The 14,255-nt window shown below is 35.6% G+C and overlaps 1 protein-coding gene across 4 annotated transcripts in view; it reads right to left on the reverse strand.

Annotated features, from left to right (window-relative positions):
* The window catches only part of CNTN1 (contactin 1), a 409,794-nt gene that overhangs the window by 134,308 nt on the left and 261,231 nt on the right, over positions 1 to 14,255 (reverse strand). For all 4 annotated transcript variants that reach the window (XM_011936103.1, XM_011936102.1, XM_011936106.1 and 1 more), the window contains exons 8-12: positions 12,505 to 12,604; positions 12,187 to 12,368; positions 9,158 to 9,282; positions 8,377 to 8,494; positions 3,674 to 3,824 (exon numbers count right to left, since the gene is read on the reverse strand). In XM_011936103.1, coding sequence (XP_011791493.1) covers positions 3,674 to 3,824; positions 8,377 to 8,494; positions 9,158 to 9,282; positions 12,187 to 12,368; positions 12,505 to 12,604 — 676 coding nt within the window. The remainder of the gene's footprint in view (positions 1 to 3,673; positions 3,825 to 8,376; positions 8,495 to 9,157; positions 9,283 to 12,186; positions 12,369 to 12,504; positions 12,605 to 14,255) is intronic.

Below are 14,255 nucleotides of genomic sequence, written 5' to 3' on the forward strand. Positions count from 1 at the left end.
TTTAAAAAATATTTTACAACCTCCCTTAGTAACAACTTCTGAAACAAATTAATATTTAGGAAATTCTTCTTTGAACAGAAACTAAGTCTTTCTTACTACACATATTTCCCTGCACGTCAGCCTCTTCCCCAGGGGATGGAGACTAAAAACTCACTAAGTTTTATTGTATAGAAACTCACACTTAGATTAAATATTGAATTGCCTGTTACTAGATTTTTTTACTTTCTTTAAATGGATCATTTTCAAAACTAAATTATCTTTGAAAGTTTGCAGAAAACATGCAAACATATATCCATTGTAAGGGCAAAGTCTGATAAAAGAAAAAAACCTATTTTTGTCTACCTTATTGATAAAAATCTTCATATAAGAAAATATCAAAATTTCCACTGATATTATAGTCCAGGATTTCCTTTCCTTTCTTGAACAATCTAGTCCTGACTTGAAGCTCATTTCAGAATACTTTTAGTTGTTGAAGGAGAAATGAAGTATCAAAATAATATAATGATAAAAGTAATTATTTAAGATCATGGAAGCTCTGAGAGTATTTCTCTTTCTCCAGCTCTGAGGAGTGTAATTTATTCTCTGTCCCAGACGCTTACTCAGAAATCCATCACTGTGTTTATTCAAAGTCACACATTCCACAGACTGTTCTCAGCCAATGACTGATCACAGGAGGAATTTTAAACCGGGCCTGCTCCTGGAAGACAGCAAACTCCTCTGATACGCATTTTTGACTGGAAGCCTCTCCAGTGGCATTACTGTACTCTCTTAGAAGTACAGTGCAGTACAAGTCATTTCAGCACAATATTTTTTCCTTCCTTCCCTCTGTCCTTCATCTGGGATCAGACCTGTATCTCAATAAAATACTTTTCCAAGCCTCCACCAGCTTCCTCTCTATTCTCCCTCCCATTCATTGCCATTAATTAATTTCTTACATAGCTAATCTTCCTGGCGTCAGCCTCTTGGAGGACACACATTCATACAATATCAATATTAATGGATCACACTTTTTCTCACTAAGCTCTAGTGTAAGTCCTCAGCCAAGTTCCCCCATCCCTCTCATTTAATTATTTTTCAAGAAACACAACAAAAATTATAATCAAGTAGCAGTGGAAAAAACAACGATGTTTCTTTCTTAAATCACGCTAATATTTTTGGCTTACTTAGTTTTCAATTGATCTTTACCATCTTTAAAGGGTATACAAAATTCCATATGTCATTCCTCTCATTTATACTTTCAGGTACATTTCTCTTGAGATTAAAATTATTTTTTAATAAAAATATTTAGAAAACCTGATTTTTTGGTAATAATTATCCTTATTCTTAAAGTAATATAGATTAAACTCTCAAGATCGTATCCTTATTTCCAGATACTATGATATATAGATCAGCTGTCAAACAAACTAGGAACAATCTGGTCTTTAACCAATTGGTCACTTATTGTTGCCAAAATTGCTCCAGAATAACCTTTGGAGTAGAAAAGACTAACGAAGATCCCTTCCTATAAGTGATTTAAATAAAAGTGACTTTAGAGCTAATAGCAATCCATTGAATTAAATTAGCAACTAACTTAATTCTGTTAATTACAAAGAAATTCTGCTGCGGAAAGTATATCATTTGAGCCAAAAATAAAATCATAAAATAATAACCTAATTACCATTTATCAAGATACATAGCTTCTCCCAAATATCACAGAAACCACTCTTTAAGCCACTAAGCAGATACAGAAAGAACTTAGTTACGTGGAAATGGTTTTTATAATTACATTCAGAAGAATAAGATTATATTTATACTTAAAGACCAATATTTAGTTAGTCCTTGGGTATTCTTTTTCAAAATAAACACCAAAATTTTTATGTTTAGCTTTTTATACGTATCATTTTACAATTCAAATATATTTGCATATGAATACTATATCTACTATAAAATGGTATTTACACTGAGATATTAATGGGTTGAAGTACTAAGTAAAAATTATATTTATAGACTCTTTCATCAAGGAAATAATGCAATTTGATTTCAAAGGCTTTAAAAATATAACACAATCAAATTGTAAAATTTCAGGAGCTAGATCTTTCTCTTCTTTTTCTGAACACATATTGATATTTAGGAAAAACAAGTCCATGAAACATAGTTCTGCGAAATCCTTAGTTGAAGAGGTCCATGACATGGGTCTTCATCAGAATCAGATAAAGATTTTATTATCAAGGAGGAGAACTAATGATTTGTCCAATGCGGAATGCCCTGCTCTAGGTTGTGGAAGGAGTAAGCACCTACACATGCAGCTGCCCTTTGATCATGGTCTCTGCATTGCTCATTGTCTGAACATTAATGTCAGCAAATTGAACAAATGGACTTTTCCTTTAACACTTCTTGTTAAAATCTTAACAATTCTTAGGTCAAACATACTAACTTTAAAAGTTAATGTGTTCAGGGAAGCCCCTGATGTCCCTGCCCTCTTCCCCCATTCCATAAACAGCTGTGCCTGTGCTCATCCTAACAAGAGGGCTGTGTTGGCATATTCTCAATTCATTATCAGTGTCTTACAACTTCAAGTTCTAGTTTGGATAACATCAATATATTTTTTCAGAAGGTCACTTTAACTTTACCAAGCTTTAGACACATCAAAATATGGATGATAATTCCCATGTTACTTTATTGGGTTACTGTGAAGAAAATAATGTATTTTCTACACTTGATTAATAATTGTCTTTCAAATGACAAAAGTCATCCCAGTCCTCCCCTGTTTAAGACTTCAAACAGATTTCCATTACTCTTAGATGAAGCCCAAGCCCCTTTGCATAGAAAATTTTGTCATTGATGATCTGGCTTATTACGTCTCATCTCTTAAAAGTCTCCTCCATTTTCCTCTAAAGACAAATCACACTGATTTCAGTTTCTGCAATTTCTTACACATTCTAAACTTCTCACCACAGGGTCTTTGTGCATGCTGCCCTCACATTCTGGAATACACCCCAAAGCCAACGCCCATGTCCTGTCCCTCCCATTTCCCATTCTGGCTTTCTCCTCCTAATTTTTGCACTCAATATTACTTCTAGGAAACATACAAACTGTTCAGTGTAGCTTTTACACACAAATAATCTATATAAGTTGTACACTGCTTTTTCATTTTGTCCCCAAACCACTGAAACATTGGTAGCTTGTTCATTTATAAGGAAGATGATGATAACATCTTGTTCATTTCAAGATGGGAAGAGATTATTTGCACTTTGAAATCACTTTTTTATTTTTCTACAAAAATATTTAATAGACTAATTGCATAAAATTCAGTTGAATATGAATGGATATAGATGCCTATATTGGGGGAAAATATGTTAGAGAGATCCTATTTTATTTCCCATTGTTTATTAACTGTGTGACATTGGGCAATTTGACAATGTGTGACATTTGGGCAACAAGACAACAAAAAACACCTCCGAGCTTCAATTTTCTAAATTCCTTATACATTACAGAGTCCTGTTAATTGAACCTTCATTATAATAGATACTGACAGTGATAGGTATTTCTATTCCATCTTAGAACTACAGGATCTTCCGTGAAAAAATAATTTAGAGCAAACAACATTTTCATTATTCACATATAAATAAGTCTTCTATAAAATAAACTTTTTCAAACACTTTATTGCAATTGGATTTCTAGTTTCAGCACTGACCTGCTACTATTGACAAGCCACTCTGTCCCTTTACTCCATGAAAACTTTGGTTTCGGTGCAGCTTTAGGTTTGCATTCAATTATCACCCTTCCACCTTTAGCAGCCAGGATCTTCTTCTTCATAGGATTCATTTCAAAAGTTGGAGCCAACGCTAAAAAGAAAACAAATTGTTATTTTTCTCTTTCTGTTTGTAAAGCCTAAACATTGCTTCTGTGTTGTAGAATCTTTTATTCTCCTTTAATAGTTAATGGAAAGGATTAATCTCAGTAAATATGATCAGCTATCACCAATAGGCATTCTATACCTCATGCTTTGTAACTTTTATTTAATAACTTTGACTTATAAAATTCACCCAATTCCAATGTACAGTTCTTGATGAGCACTGAATTGATTATTAGAAACTTTAATTAGAGTCCAGGCATGGTGGCTCACACCTATAATCCCAGCATTTTTGGAGGCTGAGGTGGGCAGATGGCTTAGCCCAGGAGTTTGAGAGTGCACTGGATAACACGGTGAAACTCCATCTCTACCTAAAATACCCAAAATTAGCTGGGAATGTTGGTGCATGCCTGCAGTCCCAGCTATCAAGGAGGCTGAGGTGGAGGATCACCTGAACCTAGAAGGTCAAAGCTCCTGTGAGCCGTGATCGCACCGCTGCACTCCAGCCTGGGAAACACCATGAGACCCTGTCTCAATAAATAAATAACTTTAATTTCAATAAAATGTTTTATACACACTTACCTTAAAATTAACACTGAATTCTGTTGCTTTGACTCAATTCCACAAGGAAAGTAAAGTGAAAGGCTGAAGAAAATTGACCAGCATTATACACACTGACATATGGTCCTAATCAATCCTCTAAACCACATGTTGACTGAACTATACCCAGTTTATAAATGAGAAAAGTGAAATCTATTAGGATTATCTAATTCAGCAAAGGTGCCACAGGCAGTAATAAGTGGGAGTCACATTTGAAACTAGGTCCTTCTGTTTCCAGAGCATGTGCTTCTTTCTGATTAAACAATGCAGTCTCTCCTTCTTTATATGATTACTGAGCATCACCTGTATGCAAACACTGCAAAATGCCAAAATAACTGGAGCCTTGCTTTCAGGATCTATCTATAAACAGCTATGGGAATAATGGTTCTAATAAACTAATTAAGGAGTACATGATCATTTGTAGTTCATCCTTACCTCCAAGTACAGAACAATAATTATCAGAACAGAATATAGAGTTTTTTAAATGTTACTCCCTTGATGGTATGCTCTGACTTTCCTCAAGGTCCCCACATTTAATCCACTGCTCACTCTCCTCTTCCCTTGGCAGACTCCAAAGAGATTTCATCCATATATTTCAACACATTACAATCATCTGTAACTGTGTACTTTCTAGAGGCTTTTCTAGGCCTAAGCATATCTTCATCTGGGTTTTGACTCTTCATCCTCTGGTCTGGTCATTCTCAAATTTATCTTTGTATTAAAATCACCTGGGGATCTTTTTAAAGTGTCCATTCAGCAGGTCTGGGGTGAGCCTGGGATTCTGCACGTCTAATGTGCTCCTAGGTATGGCCACTGCTACTGATGAAGAAGACATTTTTTTGTGGCGAAGATTCATTCTATTCTATTGTTTCACTAGTCTGAATTATGATAACTGGCAATAAATAAATTAGTAAGCAACCAACCTATGTTGTACACCTAACACAGTACTGAGCATTTTGTGTAGGCTCAATAAACATTTTGTGTGACATGACATATTGCTTCCAAAACATGAAAGAAAATTTAATAGGATTATATTTTAAAAACCAAAATTCATCTAAAAATAAGGATTTTCCTTGAATCAGTTTAGATTTCAATGAAATAGTTCATTTGGTGTGGTCCTTTAAATGACTTCAGATTTATCTAATATTTGAATTTCTAACAACAGGATCTAGACCGTATTCCTATATATGTTTTGGAAGTGGCAAAAATAAGGGGATATCCTTCCTCTCAACTAAGAAGATGGCACCATGCATTTCTTATCTCTTTGATTCTTTATTGCGGTATATGAGCCTATTAAAGGAATAGCATCTGGTGTAGAGTAAGTGCTCAATAAATATTTGCTGGATGAACACATGAATTAACTAAAAAACCCAAGAAAAGAGAGGAAGGGAGAAGCACTGTTCATAAGAGTATAAAAAACAAGAATAGAATAGATTGAGACAAATTTAAACATGTCCAGAGCTATTGATATGGGGAGGATCAAATTGCTCAGTTTGCTAATTGTATTAATAGCCATTAAATGATTTGACAATTCTAGGCTAAATATATAGACATCTTTCAGTCTGAGCTGAGGTGATTTTATACTTCTCTTTTGAAACAAATGAAGATATGAACTTTAACAGAAAATAAAATTTACATTTGGGATAGAATTCAAACTGACTTCCTCTCTAAGAGTCACAATGATTTTCTATTCCTTTGTACCAAAGATATCTGAGCTTGTGCTTGCTTGATACTCAAGTAACTACAGTAAATATATTACCAGAACATTTAGGCCATAGGGAGGAAGAAATAGAGTATGATCCTCAGCATTAATAAGTGGCTGGGAATGTTAAAATTAAGATGGCCTTAACTTATTGGAATAGTTTTCTTTAATTCTTTATTATAACTCTCTCATTTCCTATCATTTTCTTTTAGTGTCAATCAATTTGTAGTGATACCAATGTTTTGAAGAGTTTTCTTTAGGTGCAGCAAGAATAGAAGTGGCCGCATTGAGTCATTGCTTTATCTTTTCAGTAACTAATGCTAGAAGAAAAAGCCTGACTTCCTGAATTCACTACTTACAATATGACTTGACTTAGTGACAACTCTTTTAAATAACATGAAAAGGACATAATACAGTAAGACTTTAGGGCCGGGCACAGTGGCTCATGCCTGTAAATTCCAACACTTTCTGGGAGGCCAAAGTGGGCAGACTGCTTGAACTCAGGAGTTCTGGACCAGCCTGAACAACATGGTGAAACTCCATCTCTATAAAAAAAATACAAAACTTAGCTGGGTGTGGTGGACTGTGCCTGTTGTCTCAGCTACTTGGGAGGTTGCAGTGGGAGGATGGCTTGAGCACAGGAGGCAGAAACTGCAGTAAAGTGAGATCACACCACTGCACTTTAGCTTGGGTAATAGGGGAGACTCTGTCTCAATAAAATAGACTTTTGTAAGGTAGTTGTAATGAATATAAATAAAATAGTCATAATGGGAGATATTTCTGCTGTAAATTGGAGATAAGTTGATGTACTGGATGGGGAAGGGATGTGGTAGACTCTGCCATTCTTTAGAATAAAGAATCTTTGAGGAAGAGAAGATGTGAGTGTGGATGGGAGACATTAATAATGAATTCAGCTGCAGAAATGCTAAGCTTGGATTATCTGTGGGGTTATCCAAATGAACATTGCTACTAGGAATTATTTATATTGAGATTGAAGCTGAGGATAATTATCTGGGCCAGAGATATAAGTAAAGGGATCGCTGGTAGGTAATAGGAAATGAATAAAAAATTAACTAGATATTTTTAAAATAAAAATAAAAACCCAGGAATAATAATATAGAATACAGAAAAGGAAATGAAATGGATCAGAGGGATGGAATGCTGGGATAGAGCAAGATTTCTAGCCAGGCAGAGGAGAAGGTGAAAAAGGTGACAATGAAGGAGGTAGAGAAGAAATGGTCTGTGAGGTCTGACAGCTCAGAATCAGCAAAGACAAGAGATAAGAAAGCTTAAGCATCATACAGAACTAGAAATCCTGTATGACTAAGAGAGGCAGCTGGTGGATATATGTTCACACACACACACACAACACACACACATACATACACACACCCAGACACACACACACACACGAGAATGAATAGTTGCTGATATCAAGTATCAGGGAAAGTGAAAAGGAATGAATATAGTGCAAAGAGGTAAAATAATTGTTTCATGTTTGCTTAGGAGAGACACTTTCTTCTCTAGATAAAAAGTATTGAAAAGACAATGTAGTAAAGAGATAGCTTTGAGTGATGGATGGGAAGTTGAAACACTTTATGCCAAAAGATTTCAATTTTCTTGGAGCACAAGAATACAATATAAAAGCCAGAGTCAGGGTGCAGTAAGGGACCAGCAGAATGTCCTAAAGGTTTTGAATAGCAACTGTAGTGTATGAGACCCAGGGACTGAGAATGCCCCCAAAGTGCCAAACACCCATCTGACGCTGATCACGTGCAGTGTTTTAACATCAGTCTTCAATGTTATATGATTCTTCAGGCAGTGTTCAGTTCTCCAGGCATATGAGAGGATAAGACTTATCAAAATTGGCATGTGTAAATTGTGCTTTATCATTAAAAAATGCTAAAAACAATTATATTCCATGTTCCTTCAAATTTATTATAGAATTCAGCTTCTTAGCTAAAAATAAAATGATGCAATTTCATGAAATAGGAATTTGTATGTAGTTGGAAATTCAACTAGCATAAGAAAAGTTTAAAGCGTTACTTTCTCCCTACTTACATGTTCTTCAACGAAAGGAAAAACCGTATCATTTCGTTCCCAAATGCATGTTAAAAGTTTTTAACATTGCAAATAAAAGAATGTAATGTGAAATCAAACGTGATCTATGGATACTACGGCATCTTTTTTACTATGTCACTTTCTTGATGAATGTTTAACAGAAATTAGAAATGATACTGACCCAGGATCTTCAACTCAGCATTTGCATAAATGGCTCCATATGTGTTTTCAGCTATGCACTGATACATTCCGGCATTTTCAAAAGTCACATCATACAGCCTTAATTCCCCTTTATGATACTGAAAAGAATAAAATTGAAACACATTCTCAATGGACTTTAACAGAAATACTTTCACTTAGGTCTGGGCTTGGTTGTCTTTTAATTTAGATACATTATGTTCATCTGCCCCCACTGTTACCTAAGATGAACTAAGTGGGATTTTCATGGCATGGGAAAGGAAAACCCACTTACCATGCCCAAAGGCTCTTGTTCTATTCATCCTACAGAGCTGAGAGTCCACCTTTTCCCCTCTTGGACCAGCTGGGAGATTACAGTGGGAAGGTAGAGAAGAATCCCACTGCCGCTACTTGTCCCCAGGGCCAAAGGTAGGACTTAGAGCTTCACTCTTACCTCTGTCTCTGTGGGGTACAGGAAAATAGTGGCAAGAAAAAGAGGACAATATCAGGTATTGGAGATGGATGAGTAGGAAGAGGGTGGAAAAGTGGAACAAAGGAAAAAATAAGGAGAGAGAGAGAAAGAAGGTAGAGTAAGATTACAGAAAGTTGTTTAAACTGAAAGAAGATACTTTATGTTCAGTTTTTGTCTTTTTTCAGAAGCTTTTATATTTCAGGGCCCAAGTACCCTTTCTCTATTGTCTCTCCTGCTAAGTGTATCCCAGGACCACCCTGAAACACTGCTTGAACAGGGACTCAGGAACAGCAAAGCACTTGAATATACATACCGCATATCCATTTTTCAACCACCGGATTGTAGGGATGGGCTTCCCTGTGGCCACACAAGGCCAGTACAGGTCACTGCCTATGTCCACCTCTGTGTCATTGATATGTTCTACCCACTCAGGGAATGCTAAAAAGTAAGGAACATTGTAAATGTTAAATCAAAGTCTCAAGATCCATCATAATCTCCAGAGTATAAATATTATATTTAGTTAAACCAATTCTGCAGAATACATCAGATAGTGTAGGTATCCCGAATTCAGTAATAGGCCTTGTCTTTTCATAGGTTTAACCTATGCAAATCCTGTGTTATTACAGCAGCAGGTAACTATAACTCATTATTTTTCCATTTGTAAATCATGTTTTGTTGAAAAGTTGAGTTATAATTAGTACTAAAATAATTGACTTTTTCTGCTCATAACATAAACCTTTCAAGTCTGTAAAAATGACAATTGAGGTTTTAAAGAATTACATCTCAATTCAGTATGACACCATCTCTTAACATTTTGTTTAAAGACTCAGATTTTTTTCCCACTCCCTCAGGTATACAGTATCTTCATTTTGATGGAACTTTCAGCTAGTGGCCACTGTAACATCTTACTGTGGTGCTAGAAAAATGACTTGGACAGCTAAATATACTTTTTCCATATTAGAAACTATATGCAGTAGCTATGATTGGTGAAATCCATGCATTAGTAAAATTGAACTCAGTCTCATTCTTTAATCTGATCTACTTTATACCTAAAGAAACATCCATAAAAATGAGAAAATGCTAAAATTTTTCCAAAGAAAAAAATATTTCTAGGGAACAAGTAAGTAAACAATTTGACAGTCTTTTTGATTATTTCAGTTATCTAGTCCAAATAAATGCAGATAAATAAATTAATATAAAATAAAAAGGAAGGAGGAGGAAAGAATCCTGAGTGGAGAATAATATTTAATTCTCTTTGAAACTGGGAACTTGTGTTCGTTTTATGGCCAAAGCAATATATGCATCTTATAAAAAGCATTTAATGAGTAATAAAATACTAGACATTTGAAAACTAGAAAACATTTTTATGTTACCAAATACCATCAACAATATACATTATAATGTATACACTATACATGTAGACATATGTACACCTATATATTTTACAGCATAAATAATCTCATTTAGTACATGTTTTCACTTATCATTACATTTGTCTGTAACATAGGGAGATATTTTTTAAAATATTGGTGGATATGTTCATGTTAATTGAGAGACGTTTTATTTTGTATACAATCTTAGCAATACATAATACAGGAATATCAGCACCCTTCCTGTCTTGGCCTCACATGGACAACACAGACATTTGCTATCACATCATGTAATCAATAATTGAACTGGATTGACACATTCTATACATGGCTTGATTATGTAACCTTCCAGTGATGTGATCAGACCTAAAGATAATACTTAGTATGCTGCATTAGTAAAGAATAAATAATATTTATCTTAAATTACCTGCTGTAAATACATGCTCTGTCACCTTGGTTCTTCTCAGGCTTTAGATATTAGACAGTTCAAAATACTACACTGTTGAGAACCTGCAGTGTAGTTTTCTTAATATGTTGAATAAAAACAGGTCTATAAGCTTTAGAAACCTAGTAGAAAGTGGTGGATTCATTTCAAAAGTTTAAAGGATCTTACCTAGAATTTTCTTCCTTTCAGGAGGCCATTTCATGCACATTTGATATTTATCACATTAACATTACTGTGGCATTGGATATACAAGTCTGAAGTTCACGCTAAATGTTTGGGTTAGAGCATTCAGGGTATAGAGTGTGTCTAAAGCCATGATCACGAATGGGATCATAAAGGGAGTGACTGAAATGGAGATGGGGTTCACAGATGGAACCCTGATCACGCCAATGTTAGAAAGGTATGGAGTTGAAAGGCCATGGAGAATGAAAGATGATACAAGGAAATGAATAACAAAGTGGGTTGCAGACATGAAGCACAGAAAGTGAATCATGAAGAAGGGAGGGACCAACTATGACAACCACTACTGTTAGATCAAACAAAGTACAACTGAGAATTGATCGTTAGCTTTCGCGATATGGAAGTCTGTGATCATGAAAAGAAAGGTTTCTGTGGAGAGGTAGAGATGCAAATCATGTTGGAGTGCGTTTAAGAGAGAAGAAAAACTGGAGATGGAGTCAACACTTTTAGAGAGTATGGGTGAATCTGTCAAATTTTTTATTCCTTTTTGGGAGAGACAAGAGAAAGTGAAATGGGACAGTAGCCAGAGTTAAAAATGAATAATCCTGTGGAAGCCCTCCATGTTTCTTTAGTTGTGACCTGCAAGGTTCATGTTGTGGAACATTATAGTTTCAGTCTGGAAAGTTTCCAATGTGGCCTGAAAAAAAAAAACTCTCTTCCCAAATGTAAGTTTATTTTAATGTGTGAAAATGAAAGGTTTGTGCCAAGATAATTTTGTCAAAAAAAAAAAAAGAAGATTCCTTAGACCAGTGGTTCTCAAAGTGTGACTTCAGGACCAATAGTAGCAGCATCCTTTGGGAATTTGTTGAAAATACAAATTCATGAACTCTTAACAGACCTCTGAATTAAAAATTCTGAGAGTTTGGCCCAGCAATCTGTGTTTTAACAAGCCCTCCATGTGATGTTTATGCATGCTTAAGTTTGCAAACCACTGACTTAAACTAAGTCATAACATATAGCTTCTTCTATAAATAAAAAGATACTGAAAAAAGACAGTGATAAAATGAGTAAACAAACTACATTGAGTGTATATTCTGAAAATTACCAATAACCATTCTATTGATCCATTGTATTACCTATGGTTCAATTGGTAATAAGTTCATAACTTCTATAATTCATAGTTGTGACTTCATTAGACATATGAGAAATATTTTATCTTTCTCCATGATGTAACACACATCACTGTTGTTAAAACTATTAATCATTATATAGTAGTTTTTCAAGTATGGAAATGGTTCTAAATAAGATATTGATGAAATTTATACAAAATTAAAATAATATATCTACCTTGAACATAAATTCTTGCTTGATGTTTATCCTTTCCTCTAATGTTCTCAGCCTCACATTCATAGATGCCTTCATCTTCTAGCTGAATATTGAAGATCTTAAGAACAGCCCCAGAGGTGCTAATCTCAGCAGTGCTTGGCATTGGTTCTAGAACCTTCCGCCATCGGATATCCGGAACAGGACTTTAAACAGAAGATACCAGTGCTAAAGTTTCACACACTTAAAAGGCAAGTACTTTATGTTTATAGCTAAACAATTATTTATTTCCTAAAATGGTACTATTTCTATATATATTAATGAAAGTGTCAGTATACTTACTTTCCAAGTGCAAAACATTCTAAGGTCACATTTTGGCCCATCAGTGCATATACATCCTTGAACTGAACTACAATATCAGCAGGATATGGTTTTGTTGTTCCTAATATTAAGAGAAACACAAATGTTCACTAATTATTAGGCACAATAGTAGTTACTCTTAAACATGATAATTCTGTAGGATTAGAGCTACTTCAATATGGAAGCTTTTCTCTGTACAGGTACTGGTCATATCATAATGGATAGACTTGTTTGTTTATGCATGGTATGAATATAGTACAACTTCCCAGCATTTTCATAAATATTGGCTCATTCCGACAGCTGCATAACCAATGTGACTCAATTTACTAAAAAAATTCCTGTCTTGGCCGGGCGTGGTGGCTCAAGCCTGTAATCCCAGCACTTTGGGAGGCTGAGACGGACGGATCACGAGGTCAGGAGATCAAGACCATCCTGGCTAACACGGTGAAACCCCGTCTGTATTAAAAAATACCAAAAAACTAGCCGGGCAAGGTGGCGGGCGCCTATAGTCCCAGCTACTCAGGAGGCTGAGGCAGGAGAATGGCGTAAACACGGGAGGCAGAGCTTGCAGTGAGCTGAGATCCGGCCACTGCACCCCAGCCTGGGCCACAGAGTGAGACTCCGTCTCAAAAAAAAAAAAAAAATTCCTGTCTTTAGTGAGCAACAGATATGTGGCAAACATTGTGATCACTGCTGCATGGAACTCAGGAAGATAGAGAAAGAAAATGAAAGAGAGGGAAAGAGAAGGAGAAGAGAGTAGAAAAGAAAGATGCAAGGCAAGAAACTAAGGAGAAAAGAAGAAATGCCCAGAGATAAAGGCAAAGGGAAACAAATTGAAAAGAGAGAAGGAGAGAGGGAAAGAAGGAAAACATTTACTCAGACAACACAGCACTCTTCAAAATAAACACTTATTTAGCATATCAGTCCTGAAAGATGTGTTAATCCTTCAGGCTTACAGAGAAAATCAGGTTCAGAAAGGTGAAAGGCATTATTTAGGATTACAAATTGAGCGTATACCTCACACTGCAAAATGCTAAAGAGACAAATAAATAAATAATGATATATAAGCCAAACCAAAATGGGTACTCTGAAAGAGTGACTGATGAGGAGGGTAGTTAGAAGTAGGTAAGGGCTATAGGACTCTGAGGCAAATATGGCATTTAAATTCGACCAGTTCAGGTTGAGCAAACAGCATATTATGACAAAGCTCCAGGAGTGTGCAAGGAATTTTAAAAGGTCTAGGAACTCAAATGATGCTGAAGTATATGAGCTGGAACCCACAATCTAGAAGGACTGAAAAAATGACAGAATGATTTTGAGATGAATTTTCTCAATAGGTAATGTATTAGTCTGTTCTCACTCTGCTAATAAAGACATATCTGAGACTAGGTAATATATAAAGGAAAGAGGTTTAATTGACTCATAGTTCTGCTTAACGGGAGGTCTCACAATCGTGGTGGAAGATTAAGGAAGAGCAACGGGAAATCTTACATGGCAGTGGGCAAGAGACAGCATGTGCAGGGGGAACTCGCCTTTATACAACCATCAGATCTCATGAGACTTATTCACTACTACAAGAACAGTATGGGGGAAACAGCCCCTCATGATTCAATTATCTCCACCTGGCCCCGCCCTTGACAAGTGAAGACTTACAATTCGAGGTGAGATTTGGGTAAGGACACAGCCAAATCATATCAGTTAACGACCACTGGGACTTGGTAAGAGAAGTAATA

The sequence above is a fragment of the Colobus angolensis genome, unplaced genomic scaffold (genome assembly GCF_000951035.1).
Source record: "Colobus angolensis palliatus isolate OR3802 unplaced genomic scaffold, Cang.pa_1.0 Scaffold150, whole genome shotgun sequence".
Classification (NCBI taxonomy): domain Eukaryota; kingdom Metazoa; phylum Chordata; class Mammalia; order Primates; family Cercopithecidae; genus Colobus; species Colobus angolensis.